The sequence below is a fragment of the Lepidochelys olivacea genome, assembly GCF_965140295.1.
Source record: "Lepidochelys olivacea isolate rLepOli2 genome assembly, chromosome: 18".
NCBI lineage: Eukaryota > Metazoa > Chordata > Testudines > Cheloniidae > Lepidochelys > Lepidochelys olivacea.
The window spans coordinates 26,875,142-26,891,833 of record NC_140428.1 but is presented as its reverse complement, the minus strand read 5'-3'; the positions used below and the strand labels follow the sequence as shown (position 1 = coordinate 26,891,833).

At 43.1% G+C, this 16,692-nt stretch overlaps 1 protein-coding gene across 7 annotated transcripts in view; it reads left to right on the top strand.

Moving 5' to 3' along the window:
* The window catches only part of MEGF6 (multiple EGF like domains 6), a 254,375-nt gene that overhangs the window by 148,076 nt on the left and 89,607 nt on the right, over positions 1–16,692 (top strand). Inside the window, exon 1 of one of the 7 annotated variants that reach the window (XM_084651678.1) lies at positions 14,716–15,110. The exons of the other annotated variants lie outside the window; for them this stretch is intronic. Within the exon in view, the coding sequence (XP_084507804.1) occupies positions 14,954–15,110 (157 nt within the window). The 5' untranslated portion in view covers positions 14,716–14,953. Of the gene's footprint in view, positions 1–14,715; positions 15,111–16,692 lie in introns of those variants that run through there. 7 annotated transcript variants of the gene reach the window in all.

Genomic DNA, 16,692 nt, shown 5'->3' with positions numbered 1-16,692 from the left:
TACACAAAATTTGCACTCACTTTGCTTGGGTGTAATTGTGATGCTTCCTCTGCGTGCCCAGGAGGGAGAGTCACCTCATTGCCTCTTTCTTGTAGTTTCTGCATGTCAGCTCCTGGACACTGCCAGCCTTTCTGCCACTCAAGCACTAGCCTCAGAATTCTGCTAGCCCTGACTTTGCCTTGCAGGTATCAAAGGGTGCACCCTGGTCCCCGAGCCCATCTAAGTGCATTCCCTGCAGTGTTCAGCTCCCGTTGCTGGACACTCACAATAATTACCAAGTTCGCTTCTTTGATTCAACTGTGGAGTCACACGTTGCTTAATAACACAGCACTGAGATGTATTTATAATAAAAACAAAAACAAGTTTAATATCATAGAACAGAGAATCAGAGACTCAAATGAGTAGTGGGTAAGAATATTGGAAACAGCATGGTTACATACGAAACAAAAGGATAACACTCTTTTTGGAGTCTAAACTTAACTTTAACACACTAAAATCCTTGTCTGAAGTAAGTTCTTACCTCAAGCAACTTCCCAGCATCACCAACCAGCATGGTTGTAATCCACCATTCCTGGATGCACAGTGTTCTCTTTCTTGTTTCCTCAGTGATAGATAACCGGGATGCTGTCCCTGTCCCGACAGCTATAGTCCAGAAAACCTTTGAAGTGTGTCCTTTTGAAGTGCACCACCAGATAACACTCTTCTCCCTCTTTGCTTTTTTTCCTGTGTGCTCTTTGACTTCACAGGTTTCTGTTGACTTGAAATGTAAATGTAGCTCCCATCGTCTTTGGCTTTCAGTGCTTAATTTATGACACAGAAAGGGATAGGTGAACAGACATGCTTTGTCTGACAGAAAACCCAATTCTGAACTCTGCTTTGTTTAATTTTCATTGTGTATACGTAACTCCTTATACAACGTCTGTACATGTCCTTTGCAATGATGTTAATAACCAGTGTATCACTATCTTTCATTTGACATCTTACAAGACACTATTTATGGATAAATACCATGAAAGCAGTATGTTAGGTGTAGTGAGTTTGTCAGACCTGATAGAAGTCACTATTACAAAACAGTGAACCCTTTGCCACTTGGCATTGAGGGGCTCTGAGGGTCACAGTAAATAATTATATGAGGGACAAAATAGTGACAAATCATGGTGCTTGTGCTGAGCTCATCAGCAAAAATTCTTATTCCTGTGGCAGGGTGTACTCTGCTTCATCTGGAGCAGTTTAAATTTACTCTTACGTGTACATCAGAACTGGAAATCACCTTCAAATATCCTGTTTGTTAAGGGATATGTAAAGAAGAGTTAATAGGCCTAGACCCATTTTTGTACAGTGGTTTTTTTTTAAGTAAAGGCACAAGAGACACAAATCGATATTTAAAGTTTGAAACTTGCTTTTCTTACTGGAAATCCTGTTGGACTTTGAATAAAACAATCTGGACTCCAAAGTGTGAGGGGCTCAGCATCCTGTCCTCCTCCTTGGTTCCACGTTGGACACAGAGGTTCCCAAAGTTCAGATGGAATTCACATCTTTGTTGAGAATATCCTGAGAGCATGAGCCATGGGGGCAAAGGCCACTGTTTTACTGTCTTCATCATGTGACTTGATTGATGGGTCTTGTGATATTTTGGTGACACCAAATTGCAAGCCCCTTTGGAGTCTTCCCCTTTGATGTATCTGTTAGACAAACAGCCACACAATAACATCAGCGGGGGTTTGGGGTAAAGGTGAAAACTCCAGGACTTGATGTTTGTGTTCAGGGTAGGAAACTTTACGGAAAACACTTGAATCTCAACAACCTGCTCTGAGGGCTTGGCAGCCCCTGAGACAGATGTAATTTAATTCTTGGGGAAACACTGTGCCTCATGCTAACTAGCATTGGAGGGATTTGTTATGTTGAGTCACTCACAGTAAAAGATATAGAAAATGAGAAATGCAGTTAAAAGAAAAAAAAAGCATAAAAAAAAGTCACTCCTCTCATCCCATGGTGGAGATTGATTGGGTAATGGGTGGGATCTCGGAAACGGGTGCAGGTTTTCCTTTGACCCAAAGGGAGTGGTAAGAATTTCTGGGAAGTGATTGGCTGTCCCAGAGTTTGACTGACTTATTGACAAGTTGAGAAGATCTCATGCAACATCTTCCATGGATAGGTGATCTTTCAATTAACTCCTGCCATCTGGCATGTTAGTAACTCCCATCAGAGGACTGAATGAGAAAGAGCATTTCTTTTTCACAGTTAAGAAATAGTCTCTGTTTAAAATGAATTCACCACTGGTGTTTGGGTCTGGTTCACAGCCCTTAGGACTGAAGTCCCCTTATCCGCGGAACAGGTACAGCCCGAGTGGTAGCAGTGCATATTTGCCCAGACTGTTTTCACCTGTGGGCTGGGGGGAGCATGTCTAGACAGAAGAGCGTTCATAACTTAGGCAGTCCTGGCTGCCTCTGCTGAGACTAGAAACAATGGAGCCATTTAGTGCTGTGATGTACCCAACTATGAACTAGACGGAGGTTGCCAAACTTACTTCATTATTGGTGTTGAATAGCCACTCATGGTGCTAACTTTCATCTCTATGGACATGAACTGAATTTGAACTGGGGACCTAATGCTGAGAGTAACTATATCTCATAGCAATCCCATAGTGATCTCGCCCCACCAAAAATTTCTAACCTATTTAAGTGTGTATTGTAAACGTGGTATGGAGTGTCGTCAGTATGTTGCATGTAGTGGCAGAAACCGAGAGGTGCCTGATCATGCCTTGTGGTTGAAGCAGTGGAAGTTGGGCCTAGTGGTCTGTGCGGCAGCAGTCAGGTTGGAAACTGGAGCCAGAATCAGGCATGAAGAGTGGGGTTGGAACAAGGCAGGTGTAGGTTTGGGAGCTGTGCTGGACAAAGGTCTATGGAATCCACCACCACTGTCAGGCAGGGGAGAGTTTCAAGCTGTGAAGTGACATCCGGCAGATTGACCTGCTGTCTCTCCTGGAAGCTTACATACCTGCCCTGAGAGTCAGCAGACCAGCTCCTGGCTTGTGGATTGGCTGAGCAACTAGAACAATAGGTTCATTGTCATACTTTTAATGTACCCTGTTCTTCTGTTTTATGACATTGGGGTATCTAAGCCATCTGCCTGGCATCTTTCCCATGACTGCCCAACAAGTGCAGACAGAGGTAGAGTAGAGAGACAGACCGCTTTAGCCAGGGCTGAGTGGGTGGTACAGAAAAATGTTTTCACTCCGTTTTCTTTTTTTGAGATATTTGGGCAACTTATTAGCTCTTTATTCCCCCCCATTCTCCTATGAACTGAAAGGCTGCCTATTGACTTCAAGCATAGTATCTGTTTAACCCTACAGCTGCGCTGAGGGGGGTTGTGTTTGGATCTCAAACAGATTCAGGCAGGAGTTCAAGATTCAGGGCTGGGACTATTGAGGACTAGAGCTTGGAGTTGATGGAACCTTTTGCGTAGAGGCCTAGAGGCAGTGGGCACATACGCTTATGAATAAGAGGCTTTAAAGTCTCCTCAAAGGCAAAAACTGGATTCAGCCCTAATTATGGAACTGCTGTTGCACCTCAGTAAGAAGTAAATCCGCCTGCCAGGCTGCTCGGTCTCGCAGTGTACTATCTGCAAAGTGCCGACCCAGTTGATACCGGAAGTGTTCCCCATAAGGAGACTGCAGAGGGTTTGCAAGTGTGCCTGCAGAATCTGACTCGAAGGTCTAATGTAGCACTGGCTTTCTAGATACATTCTCAAGTGAGAAACTCCATTTCAGCAGCAAAACTGGAGAGTGTAAAGGCTCAAACACAACTAGGGCTAGCATTGTCAAAGCATATCACAATAGAACCTGCAACATTTAGACCAAGAGTCATAAAACAAGGTACCCATTTGTTGTTCAACTGCAGGTCCTAAAGTGTCAGCAGGTTCAGAATCATTGCACAGTTTCTGGCCGTTAGTTTTGTTGTTAGCTGCTGTTGCATTGTAGAATTTGTGCAGGAAGTTTGTCACCATCTTGGAAGGTTTCCTGTGCTTCACAACCCTAAACAGACTGAGATGCGACTTTTTTACTGTCAGGAGAGTGGGCAGCTGTAGGACAGTGACTCAATACAAAATTAAGAACTCTTCCAAACAGCAGTGCATGTGGTATTGTGAACTGAGCATGACTTGCAAGTGGTCCCCAAAACTCTGAAGTGTGGTCCTCACAAACTGTTATTTTTAGGTCATTTGTCTAAATGTCACTTCTTATTCATGGAGGAAGCATCTTTGAACTTTGGAAACTCTTCTGAAGACAAGGGCATCAACTGAAATGAAATTTCAAGTTTTCGCTGTATTTTGTGAAACAAATGTAATTCTGCACAAAGGGGGCTCTATTTATTTAATTATCAACTAACATTTTTCTTACGCACATTTAGAGGGGTTCAAATATCTGTCTGGAATACTTTTGGGCATTCAGCCTGTGACTGGGATATGTTAAATTTCCCGTTCTGTTTATTTATCTGACTCTTCCAAAGCCAATGTTACAGCACGGCACAACGATAGAACAGCTGACCTGCTAATCTGCGTTGTCAGAATGCCGTAGCTAACCAGATTGGAACGTCCGCTTCCTCTCAGCGTAGACAGACATATCTGAGTGGTACCAAACTTCTTCATAGCATAGGTTAGTAGGGAATCAAAGGCCAGAGTGGCAAGTGAACGCTGTAAACCATAATCACCTGGTAGTTTGTGTCTTCTGCTTTGTGCAGTCTTTAAATCCAGGAGAAGCTTCCTCTGTTTCTCCTTTAAATCCCTAGATTATCCTGGAATCCATGTTAGACTAGCCTGATCTTGATTTTGAATTCAGGAATTTAATGCATACCAGTGAAATGCCTCAGTTCATCCACGGATGATGCTAAGCTACAGGAATTTCCCCCTCTCTTTAATACCGTTTGAAATGAATTGTCTGTGGCTCTAGGTCTAGGTGTTATCTGTTTGGGGATGGGGCTAGAATTTGAACGTTTCGTTTGAGCATAGTTAGCTCAGTACCTGGAATGGAATGTGGGCAGAAGGCTGCGAGTCTGGATTTAGGGGTTCTAGTCCGGACTCTGCAACTAACTTACTGTCAGCTTGTGCCTCAGTTTACCTGTTTACACATGTGCCTCAGTTCCCTCATGAATGCACATTGGAAATGACTGTAACACTTGTAAAAGGCTGAAGATTGACAACCCCGAGAACCAGAGTCTGCTGTTTTATTCACAGAAAGCATGCAGTTGGGGTGGTATCAGTGCAAGCTACCCTCACCCAACCTAGTCAAGGTGCTCCCCATCTGACCTGGAAGGAACATCTCTGGGGCAAAAGGGCAGGGGGGGCTTCATTCTCTGTGCCTGCTCAGTCTTTACCCTCTCTGAGACTTCAAGGGTGACAATTTGTTCCTTTTGTACCATTGTTTTGTTTCAAGTGAACACTTAGCTGTGGAGAATGAAGCGTGGGCCATGGCATTGTTTCCAGGAGACTGGAGTAAAGCTGCAAACCATTTGTCCTTCTCCCTGGCTTGTCAGATACCTCCCCACAGGCGGGAATACCCGGAGCAGTTCCTCAAGCTACATCACTGCATGCAAGGCAGTGTTGCAGATGTAACTACGACGTGCTGGATATGCAGGGAACCCAAACGGACTTGGGAAAACATGCCAACTGTCCCACCCAAACCACCACTGAACGGGAGAAGCACCTGCCCAAAGCTGGTGTGTTCCCATAGTTCACAAATGCCAACACCACGCTGGGAGATTTGTCAAGAGGAAGTGTTGTGAATGCACTGTCAATAGCACTGACAAACTAGAGGACTCCATCATCCACCTACTTTGTATCAGCAAATTGAGATGCAATATTACCTTCCTGTGCATTCGCGTGCACACATGCGTACACTCTTCTCTCCTTGTAAACTCAAACCGCTGCACTTCTAAACGCTTCCAACTCGTGTTCAAAGTGCAGCTACACAGCTGGCATTTCTGACACCAGAGTCCACACACATTTTTTCCTGTGTGAAGTTACTTTGAAAATAGTGCTCGAAGGTCTCTTCTTGCTGTGTTGGCAGTTTCCACCAGCTAAGACGTGGGCTGTTATATGCTGTCATGGGTCGATGTAGTCCTCTGAGCCTCCTACAGGACCTGTTCACTTCACTGGCCCGCTCTGCTCAGTTGCTCTCCTTAGGTGATGGTTCTACCTAGGAAAACACAACCTTCATTGAACGGAGCTGGACTGAAAGGGTTAAAAATTGTTGGCTTTCCAGTGCTTGCCAATTCCTATTCCTTCAGCTAAGATAGTCTGGCAGGTATAGTCTTTGTTTAAAACTAGGGAATAGAATGGAAATCATATACAAAATGGCAGCTGGTTAATTGAAGGTCAAAAGCATTAGCCCAAAAGCATTAATAGGCAAGGCTGCCCCCTGGAAAGGGGAAGAACAGCAGCAGGTGAAAAGGGAAGCTCTGGAGACAGGAGTCCCTGAGCTCCAGTGTACTGAGTGCAAACTTACTGTGCTGATGAAATGCAGCACATGGGGCTGAGCGCACCCAGTGGTGGGACGATAACGGGTTTGTGCTGCAGAAGAATCTGGAGGCTGAAATGTGAACAGGCAGCATGAAAGAGAAGGAAGCAGCGGTTATGGGGAGAGTATCAGATGTGTATAGGGTTTTGCTGTCACTTCCTACTGTATGCACTACAAGCCAAGCTCCCTGTGACATATGGAGATTATTAGCTTTACAGATAAGGCTTGGAAAGGGACCTCCTGTCTCAGTGGAGGCCGGTGTGTAGCTAAAGGCCAGTCTGTTGCCAACCCCCTGCTTCCCCAGACCCGGAACTCTCAATCCACTTGCTTAAAATAAACTGAAGGAGTAAGTAACAGCCGTGTTAGTCTGTATCTGCAAAAAGAAATAAACTGAACATCTGGTGAAACAAAAAAGAAAAGTTCCCCTGTACTAGAGAATTGCACAATTCGGTTATTATGGGACTTTTACGCCTTCCTCTAAAGCATCAGGCATTGGTCACTGTTGGAAAAAAGACACTTAGTCTAGATTGACCTCTCGTATTGGAAATCCTATGTTCTTGCTCTCGTAATCACCCTGTGAAGGCTTATCATGACACACAATGCCATGACGATAACACAGCCGGGGCTGATTATCCGACATCTAGCAGCTAAAAGGCTTAAGGAAGATCCCAAACATGTTGCCTCCAAGCTAGTAAGCTCTGTGTTGGGGGTTCTCAACCTTTTCCTTGCTGAGGCCCTGCTCAACATGGTATAAAAACTCCAGAGCCCAGCGGGGGTGGGGCTTCAGACTGGGTGGGGACAGCACTGCCTTCAGCCCTGCAGACTTTCAGCCACAGGGCCCCGTTGCTCTGTGTCCTGCCTGCATGCAGCATGCCTGCTACACTCATGAGTGCAGGCGCAGCTCTTCTCCACTCCTTTAAACATCACACCCAGTATTCTTTGAGTGAACATAGCCAAGGAGCATCTGTGACTTCCACGGTGGATTTCTTCATTGCTTGATAGACCTTACTCCATATATCAGGCATCAATTTCCCTTGTCTGCCCCTTTGCTTCCCTTCCTTTTAGTTAGTACCTCTTGGGTATTTCTGGATTGTTCGCATGCTCCCTGCTTGGCTGCCTCTTCTCCCTTGCACAGTCCCTCAGACTCTCCTTACATGTCGTGCCCTCTAGTCTTTATTGTACCTTTTCTTTGGATACTCCAGTTTGTCAAGGTCTTTTTCTGTTTTGTGGCACCCAAAACTGTACTCAGAACTCTCTGTGCTCTTCCTGAGGCTGAGGAATTCAGAAACCTCTCCGGATTTACAAAATACACAGTATTCCAATGTTACATCCTAGAATAATGTTTGCTTATATTGCAAGAACATTCTGCAGGGATTGCATATGAAATTCGCTAACTAATCTCGCCCCAGGTCTTTTTCTGGACTGCTGCTCTCAAACCAGTCTGCTCTGATTTAGCATTGCTGGTTAGATTGTTTTATCTATTGCCCGCATTTATCCACCTTTCACTTCATGGTATTGGATGCTGCCCAATCTTCGAAACTCACTAGTTCGATCTACAGTTTCTCTGTGTTTACAAGCTGCCTTAATTTGCTATCATCAGTATGGTTGATTAATGAGCCTTTTATTTTACCTCATTTTTAACTTGTCCAGGGAAAAGGGCCAGGTGCAATGGAATTTGAACAAGGAAGGGAAAGGAAAGTTTTCGCTTTCCACTGGGAACTGTGATTAAGCAGATTAAAAAGAAATTTTTGCAGCGATATGTCTATTCGACTAACCGTCCCAGTGCCAAGAACAGATTTTCTGTTAACAGTCCTAGCTTCCCTGCCTTTCACATTTACTTAGTTGAGATTTACTATCAAGGTAGTTGGTTCTTCAGGGGTTTTAATTCATTTAGCTAGTAAAATATTTATTGCATCACTTATAAGTACTGTGCACATCTGTCTTGTTTATCCCTCTGAACAGTCTGAGCACAGGACTGGGAGTCAAGACCTCCTAACTTGTAATCCTGGCTCTGATTCTGATCCCTTCTAACGAAAGTTTATTAACCTCTATATGCCTCATTTTCCTTGTCTATAAAATGGGCCATTAAAGTCCCTCAGATGGGTGTTGTGAGGATTAATTCATCAATGTTTATAAAGCACTTTGCAGGTGAAAAGCATTATATAAATGCTAAGTATTCCCATTAAGGTGGTAGGTGTTTGTTTATCTGTACATTGCATAAGGTGATAAAGATGTAGGCCCAAATCCACAAATGTATTTGGGCTCCTAACTTCCATTGATTGCATCCATGTAAGCTTCTTCCAGTTGTGTTGGACAGTTAGGACTTTAATAGACATTCCAGATGTGTTCATGGAGGTCAGAGGGTGAGTGAAAGGTGTGCTGTAACAAAGCATGCTTCATCACATCAGCAATTATAACTGACTTTTGTTTGTTCAGACTGTTATAAAAAAATGTCTTTTCTGGAAAGATCATGCTTCTTCCATAGAGTAACTGTCCAAGTTCTTGGTTTAGAATGTTTCTTTTAAACTCAGAATATTAATGACAAGTGTGCAGTTTGTTACAGTGAATGAATATTATGAGGAGCTGAATGATTCATGGAAGGTTAGGTAGCTGCTGACATTTGGAACAGTCTACTCAAGTGACTAGAGTCCACCTTCCTTTGGAAAGTATGCGGTGATCACATTAGGCTGTTGTTTTCCTCCTGGGTTGGACTCTTTCAGTGTTGCATATTCATCACGGAGTGATATTCATTACAGTCTAAACCACAAATTTTAATTTGGAATTTTGCTATGGCCAAATAATACCACTAAAAGGAGCTGCTATTCTCCACCACTCGTATGAACACCATGTTACGAAACATTCCAGAAAGCTAATTGTGTTTTATGAGTTGGTCTCTGGAAAATCCAATAAACTATGCTTACCCCTCTATTTTTTAAATTTAGATTCTATCTTCCAGAGCACAGGAATTGATAACATTATTACTTTCTTAGGGTAATTGGTGTGGCTTGAACGCAGTGCCTTAATTTAGAAATATTTCATCGGATTAATAAAAAGAAAGACCCAGTAAAGTTTCTTTACCTTAGTGGTTGCTAGAGAAACACCATGCCTTAGCCACACACTCTGCTCTCTTGTTCTCAGTTCGGGTCACAGGAGGACCGAAAGCTTTGGAGACACCAAATATAGGGTGTTCTCCCATAGCTTTTGCTCTCTAGGACAGTCTGTGTAGGGCAAAGAACCAAAATATGGAACTCTCTTTTTTTTAATGGATGGCGAATGTCTCCCCAACCTTTTCATACCATGTTTTCAGTCGCAGGGTTTGAGAGCTGTTGCTCAGGTGTCACTTGCAGAATGGGAGAGCCATCAGTTGGTTAGCTAAGTATCAGTCCCATGGGAGGAGGAAGAGGATGTTGATTTGATGTCATTCCTGCGGGGGGATAAGGCAATGATTCTGGTGTCAGATGGTAGGAGGCTTCACCACTCATTGGTGACAGGGTTGGAGGGATCCTGGTTGGGAGTCAGATGGGAAAGGGAGGGTTCTTCATTTGATGTCAGTCATGGGCTGGGAGGCTTTGTACTTCATCACTAAAGATTGCAGTCCACGTTGCCTTGGAGCTCTGTTTTCTGGGATCTGTTACATTGTAATGTGTAGTGGTGGTAAATTCAGCTGGGTAATAGGTGAGTGGTATGTCGGTATCCTTTGGCTTCTGTTCTTTTCTTGCTGTTTAATCTTTGGGATTATGTAGTCTTAAAGCAAGAGTTAAAACCCTGCAATGTCATGCTGGCCTTTTAAGGCCACTCCGAGAGGATTTGTGGCTGTACCAGTTAGGGTGCAGCAGACATCTTGGCAGGGGTTAGGAGTCTCAGCCACCTGTTCTAATCCACTTTAAATAAAATGTGGTTTGAGAACTGTCTGCTGGCCTGCAGGAAATGAGCTGGCCGTGCAAGTCCAAACTACACCCCAAAACAAATGAATCACTCGCTATTGGCATTAACGGGCACCCTCCATGTCAGTGTGAGCAGAGAGGCCAAGAAAAGAAGCATGGTTTTGTGGTTAATTATCTGGCGTGGTACTCAGGAGATGGGGGTCTTCGTTTCTGGTTTCCCATGTAACCTTGTGTTGGTCACTTCACTACCTCAGTCCCTGAGTTCCCCACTACTAAAACGTGAATAGTAATAATGCCCTACCTCGGTGTGAGGGTAAATCACATTTGCCAGGTGCTGAGGTGCCATGGCAGTGAGTGCCATGGAAAAGCCTGCAAATAACTGAAAAGATTTAATGGGTCACGGGGACTGAACTCTTCTCTCACTAACTGTTCCCTCCAGGTATGTGCTGAGGCACATTTGGGCGGGGGGCAGGACGGGGGAGTGCGGGTAGGGATTGGAAGCTTGCTCTGTGGCTGACTGTGTTGTACCTATTCTGCAGTTAAATAAATAGTGGTACCTTTCACCAGCACGAGATTGACTTAAAACTATAACAGAATAGTAATAACAGATCAATTCAGCCATCTCTTGGAAAAGAGAATCCTGCCTGTCAACATGTGCTGTGTTCGTTATGGCAATTAAGGATCACATAAGGACATTCAGATATACAGCTTCCACTGGCAACAGTGGGATACCAGAGGACAGTGTAAAGCTCTAAGGAATTACCTTAATGTCAAAGTCTTGCTGTATTCCTTTTCATGAACAAAAAGAAGAATACAGTTAAAAGGGTTTTGCTGGGGCTGTAATTGTTGGCTCAGATGCCTGTGGGTGTAGTTTCTGGGCTTCTTTTAGCATTGTGCATGGACAGCAGACCAATGAAATACATAATGAACGAATGCAAGCTCATTTTCTTTTTAATATTAATAGAATGTTTGTTTGTATTAGCTTTGATCATCTTTTTTCTTCGTGATCTTTATTCAGAAGCAATCAATGCAAACATTTGGAAAAAATGGTTTTGTTTGCTGTAAAATAAAAAAATCTGTGAAGAGATTAGCACAGATTCCTAGGATTCCAGAAATGAATTGCAAGTATTATTAATGCTTTTTAAGCATTCTAGGAGAGATTATATTTGTATTATTTCATTAGCAAGACTGTATAATGTGGGAACAGTTTGCAATTTTTTCATTCTTCAGCTGGCATCTAGATTCAAAAGATAGGTTCGTGCAGAACTAACCTTTATTTGTTTTTAAGAGAACGTAGTGTTCTCTCTCCCACATGCACACATGCAGACATTTACATATCCACACAAGGTACACGCAACTCATAATGCACACAGCCACACATGCACAACACATGCTGATCATAGCACACAGATTGGTAGACATGGCCTCTCACAAAGCACATACACACAGGCTCCTACCACACACATGCCCGTGTGAGCATGTGTACAGACATACCCGTGTACCAGTCCAAGGCAAGACTCAGTTAATCAGTGTCTGCATACAGCCCTTTCCAGTAATGCCCAAGGATGCCTTTTGCACCAGGAGTAGCTTTGAATGACAAATGGCTCATGGTGTGGTACTCTGTATAAAGGGTAGTGCATAATATGTTAGCGTTTGTTCAAACAAGCATCTTTGTGCTTTCTCCCATGCTGCCTATCGTGCCTGGGAGGAGCTACCTGTAAATACCGTCAAAGCTACCTGATGATCCTCCTTCAAATCGCTCCTTAAAACACTCCTTTGAGTGAGGCCTGTACAAACCTTAAGAATGGTTAGGTTGCCAATCATGTTGACCAGTCTTGTCTCGTTCGTTACTTGTACTCCCATCAGGCTGTCTGTATCCATCTGTTATCTCTTGTTTTATATTTAGATTGTAAGCTCTTGGGGCAGGGGCAGGGGCACCTGTTTGTGCTGCGTTTGTACAGCACCCTATCCCAATGAGATTCTGTTCCATGACTAAGGCTCCTAGGTGTAGAGTAAAATAAATAATCATTTGTGAGAGTCATTTTTTCAATAAGCATTCAGAATGATGTCGTGATCTCCAGCCCCTAATATGACTGGTCTATATAATGCACTGTTCACAGGAGTGACGGAGCGTAAGCTAGCAAAGCCAAAACTCATGTTTGCCAGTCATGTGACAGACTTGGGACAGTTTGTGTAACCCTTGGGTACAGCACAGATAGTGGCAATTTCAACTTCTCAACTCCCCCAACCATGTGCTTCATCCCATAGCTGGAGGAACGGCCTCTAGAGGTAAGAGTAAAGTCTGTATTACCTATTTAACTGCTGACCTCTCTGCTCAGACAAGAGAACCAAATAGTGTCTGTCATGATCTAGAGGTGCTTAGGAGCTGGTCTGAGACCACCAGTTCATTTCATACTGGTGATGGAACAGTTGTAAGATAGTAATTTTTGATTGCTGGTGACCTATATTAATGGACAAATTTTGAGTATTGCAGACACAGTTGTCCATTTGTGTGCCCAAGCTATGTGTGCAAATATGGTATCAGGATTACAAATGCCATTACAGTAGTTGTACACACAGAGATGATAATTTGAATTAACTGACCCATTGCATGAGCATTTATCATATTTATATGCATAGTTATATAGTTGCCTGCAAAAGTGATGTGCACCAAAACACAAGCAATTGCTTTTGAAAAACTCTGTCTGTCCCAGAATCTTAATTCTCTTAGCCATTAAAATACTTTTCAATCTTAATTTTATGCAAAGTTTCATTTGTAACATTATCCAGTACTGAACAGTGTATAATTGTGTTTCTTGCTCACACAGGCAGCACTGTGTGGTTCTTTATTTTCCATTTGAAAAACAGGAAATATATTCCTGGGCATCAGTCAGGAATAGAGCTGGCCAAGTAACTTGTAAGGAATTGTTTATTTAACTCACTAATTTTTACCTCGCTGGGAATTGTCTGCAAGCAGATTGTAATTTTTTCAAATATATTCATTATTCCAAATTATTTGCTGAATGCTTGCCTCGAATAATGAGGTTTATAGCTTGTTTGCAAGCAGTCTGTTTGAATAACAAGTTAACCCAAAATGTTTTGATTTGACACTTAATATGTTTCTGTTTCCTAACTGGATGTGTTATATTTCTTAGCATCAGTTTTCTGGTGGAATATTTGTGGATACAAATTCAGAATTCACTTCCTGCAAATATTCTGCAATTTTCCTTTTCTTTCAGTGAATGTTTCTGCTGGGAAACAGCTAACATAAAGAAGCAAAGACAATTAAAGTGAATTCATTAACATTTTTGAACCACTGATGGCAGACTATTATTTTGCACTATTCACACAGTTCTAGTCATGAACCTACTGTCTATTAAGAAAAGCCCGGACAATATATGAAGATGATCATCGTAATCGGTACATCTAAATTATGACACCGAATTTTGCACATGGTTCCCAAATTCCTGCTTTAGGTGTACAGATGCATGATGTCAGCTGAAGTGCTGTTAACACCAGTCTCTAGAACGGGACACTAGAGAACTGGAGAAAAGACACCTGGGTAAAGAGTCCCCATCTCTGGAGTTTAGTCCCTCCCACTTTCTGCCAAGAACAGAGTTCAGTGCAATGTGCAGGACTCCTGTTTTTGGCCAGCATTTGCTTGAATTTGGGCTAGGACTATGGGGTTGAGCTGGTAGATAGAGGCAGCTGTTACCTAGTCTCGTTGCTGTTTCATTTTAACGTACGCTGTGCTGTAAAGCCACAGCAACAGGGACATAATTATATAGTAATTGATGGCCTCTTTTTAGGCATCCAAACGAACTCATGTTGTTCTGTTTTGTCAGGGTTTTTGCTCCTAGAAGAGACACCGCTCTTCTTGTTCCACAGTGTGGTGAGTGTCTCAGGATATTTTGCTCTACCGTCACCAGTAGTGTCTAGGCGGGACTTTCCAAAATGTGGTGTTGATTTAAAGCCCACCCCCCCCCTACGCATTTCCCCCCAGCTCTCATATTTTCTTTTTTTTGCTAACATGACCAATTATAGAACTCTGGCTTGGCCCAAACCCAGCTCCGGAGCTGCTAGCCAGGAATTTTTGGTTTCTTTCAGTTTGTGTGGTTTTTGGAGGAATGTGATGTCACGCACAAATTCTGGCTCAGCACAGAAGAAGAAAAAGCAGAGCAGGGGAGGGAGGAAAGTGAATGAATGTAAGGGCGGAGACACTTCTGCTGGGTTTGGCCTTTACCTGCAGGGGGCGGGTCGAAAGTTGAGAACATAAAAGGGAAGGGGTGTAGGAGGGTTCCTAAGAAAGCTTGGTCCCAAACTACATCTGTTGTTAGGAAGCAGTAGCTGTTATTACCATGGCACATTGTGCATCTGTGAGTCTTTGCAGGGCAGCTTGGCTCTGTGTGCAGTTTGCCCTGTAGGTGACAGACATGTTCTGGGGTGGTTTTATTTGAATTTAAGGGTTTTTCTACCATTTTGTAGCTTAACATTATTTTCTCTTTAATTTGCTCTGGAATCCTGTTTTCTGGCTTTTTATTCTTGTTGGCTTTTCACCATGGGAGAGGAACCGAGGCTTTTTTGGACGGTGCTCTGGTGCATTAGCCTTTTTAGTGGCATCCCAGGTGCCGCTGGTGTTCACTACCGCTATCTCTGGAGAAGCTGTCACCCCTGTTATATGGGGCGTGCAGGGTATGGAGTTGAGATGAGGCCAGGTATGTATCCCTGCTATATTCACAGCTACAGGGATGCTCTTGACAGGCTCACTTTTGAACAATGAACCGATATGAGGTGAAAATGTTTTTTCTTTATTGATAGCTTGGAGACAGGTAACTGTAGTATAAGGAGTGACTGCCATCCTGACAACTATTGAAATCACACATCAGGGAGCTGATTGCCCATCTGATTGTGTGTTGGTGTAAATTTTAAGCGTTATAGACATATTCCTGCTTGAATGGATTTATTATTCTGAAAGTCATTCTTGGCAGAGAGGCTTACTTTATGGAATTTCATTTACTTCAATTGCTATAAAGTTATGTAGCTGCTGTGCAACAAGCATGTTAAAATAAATTAGTATTTTGTTATGGGTTGTGCTGATCTTGAGTTTTGCAAATCACTCAGGGCAGCAAATGAAATGGTTAAATGATGGCTTTCTGACTGATAGATTGATCAAGCATGTCTGGGTTGTCTGACCAGTGCATGATGAGAACATATACAGTTGTGTGGCTCTGTGTTGTTCAGTGTCATTACGTGTAATGGGAAACGCTCTTAGTATTCATTTTTCTAGCAGTAATTAGAGACAAGAAGTAAGGAACATAGCTCCTATTTGCACACACGTGAGTGCTGAGAGGACAGCCACAGACTGGAAAGCACAGCAGACTACATCTCTGAATTTAAGGGTCCAGACTTATTAGTGTCTTTGTTAAAAACAAATTCCTAACCTCTTTGTCTTGAGCCTGCTGCTGTGTGGATATTTTCTGGCACAGCCAAGCAGTTGCAATTAAGAGTCACACCACATCTTATGTGATTATAAACATTAAGAACATTCTGCTGCTGTAATGTAACATTTTGTCATCTGTTCTGCTGATCTGAATTCTGCAAGTGCTAAAATAGGAGTGACAGCTGGTGTTGGGCACAGATCCAGATGTGCACAAAAGCGAATTAATAGCCCCCGCCTGTTTCCATCCCCTGGACTAACCAGAAATTCTGCCCTGACATCGGTGCCAGTGAGAGGTACACATTCTGACACCAGGGCTGAATTTGACTAGTCACTTGGCTGAGATAATTAAGAAATGATTGTGTTCTTCAAAAATTCTCCACTGGACACTAATCAGAAATGGCCTCATGCCTGTTGGTTTCTGGGTACTGGTTCTAATTGTGAAATGATTGGGCAGAAGCTAGAGAACTCTTGCTTCCCATGCCGGGGTGACTGGATTTGTGCAGGGATTTGTTGTGTACAATCCTGCACATGTGTCTCCCTGGCTGTATGTTCAGCTGACTTCCTGGGCGATAAAGGTTGAGACTGTCTGAAAATTCAGGAAATGACGGCGGATATGTGGAGCCCACAGTCCACCAAAAGCTGGTAGCCATTGACATTTGTGAGTCATGCAATATCTCTGCACAAGCTAAAACCTATGGCCACAAGCTGCTGTTTGTGGAGGTGACACTAGCGGGTTTACTAGATGCCACACACCTTTGGAAATTGGGTGTGTTACTCTTTCTATTTATAGACCAGCTGTTTGTTTTCAGACTCACATCATTTGGAGTGTCCATCAGTTTATCAGCTTCCACAAGTTC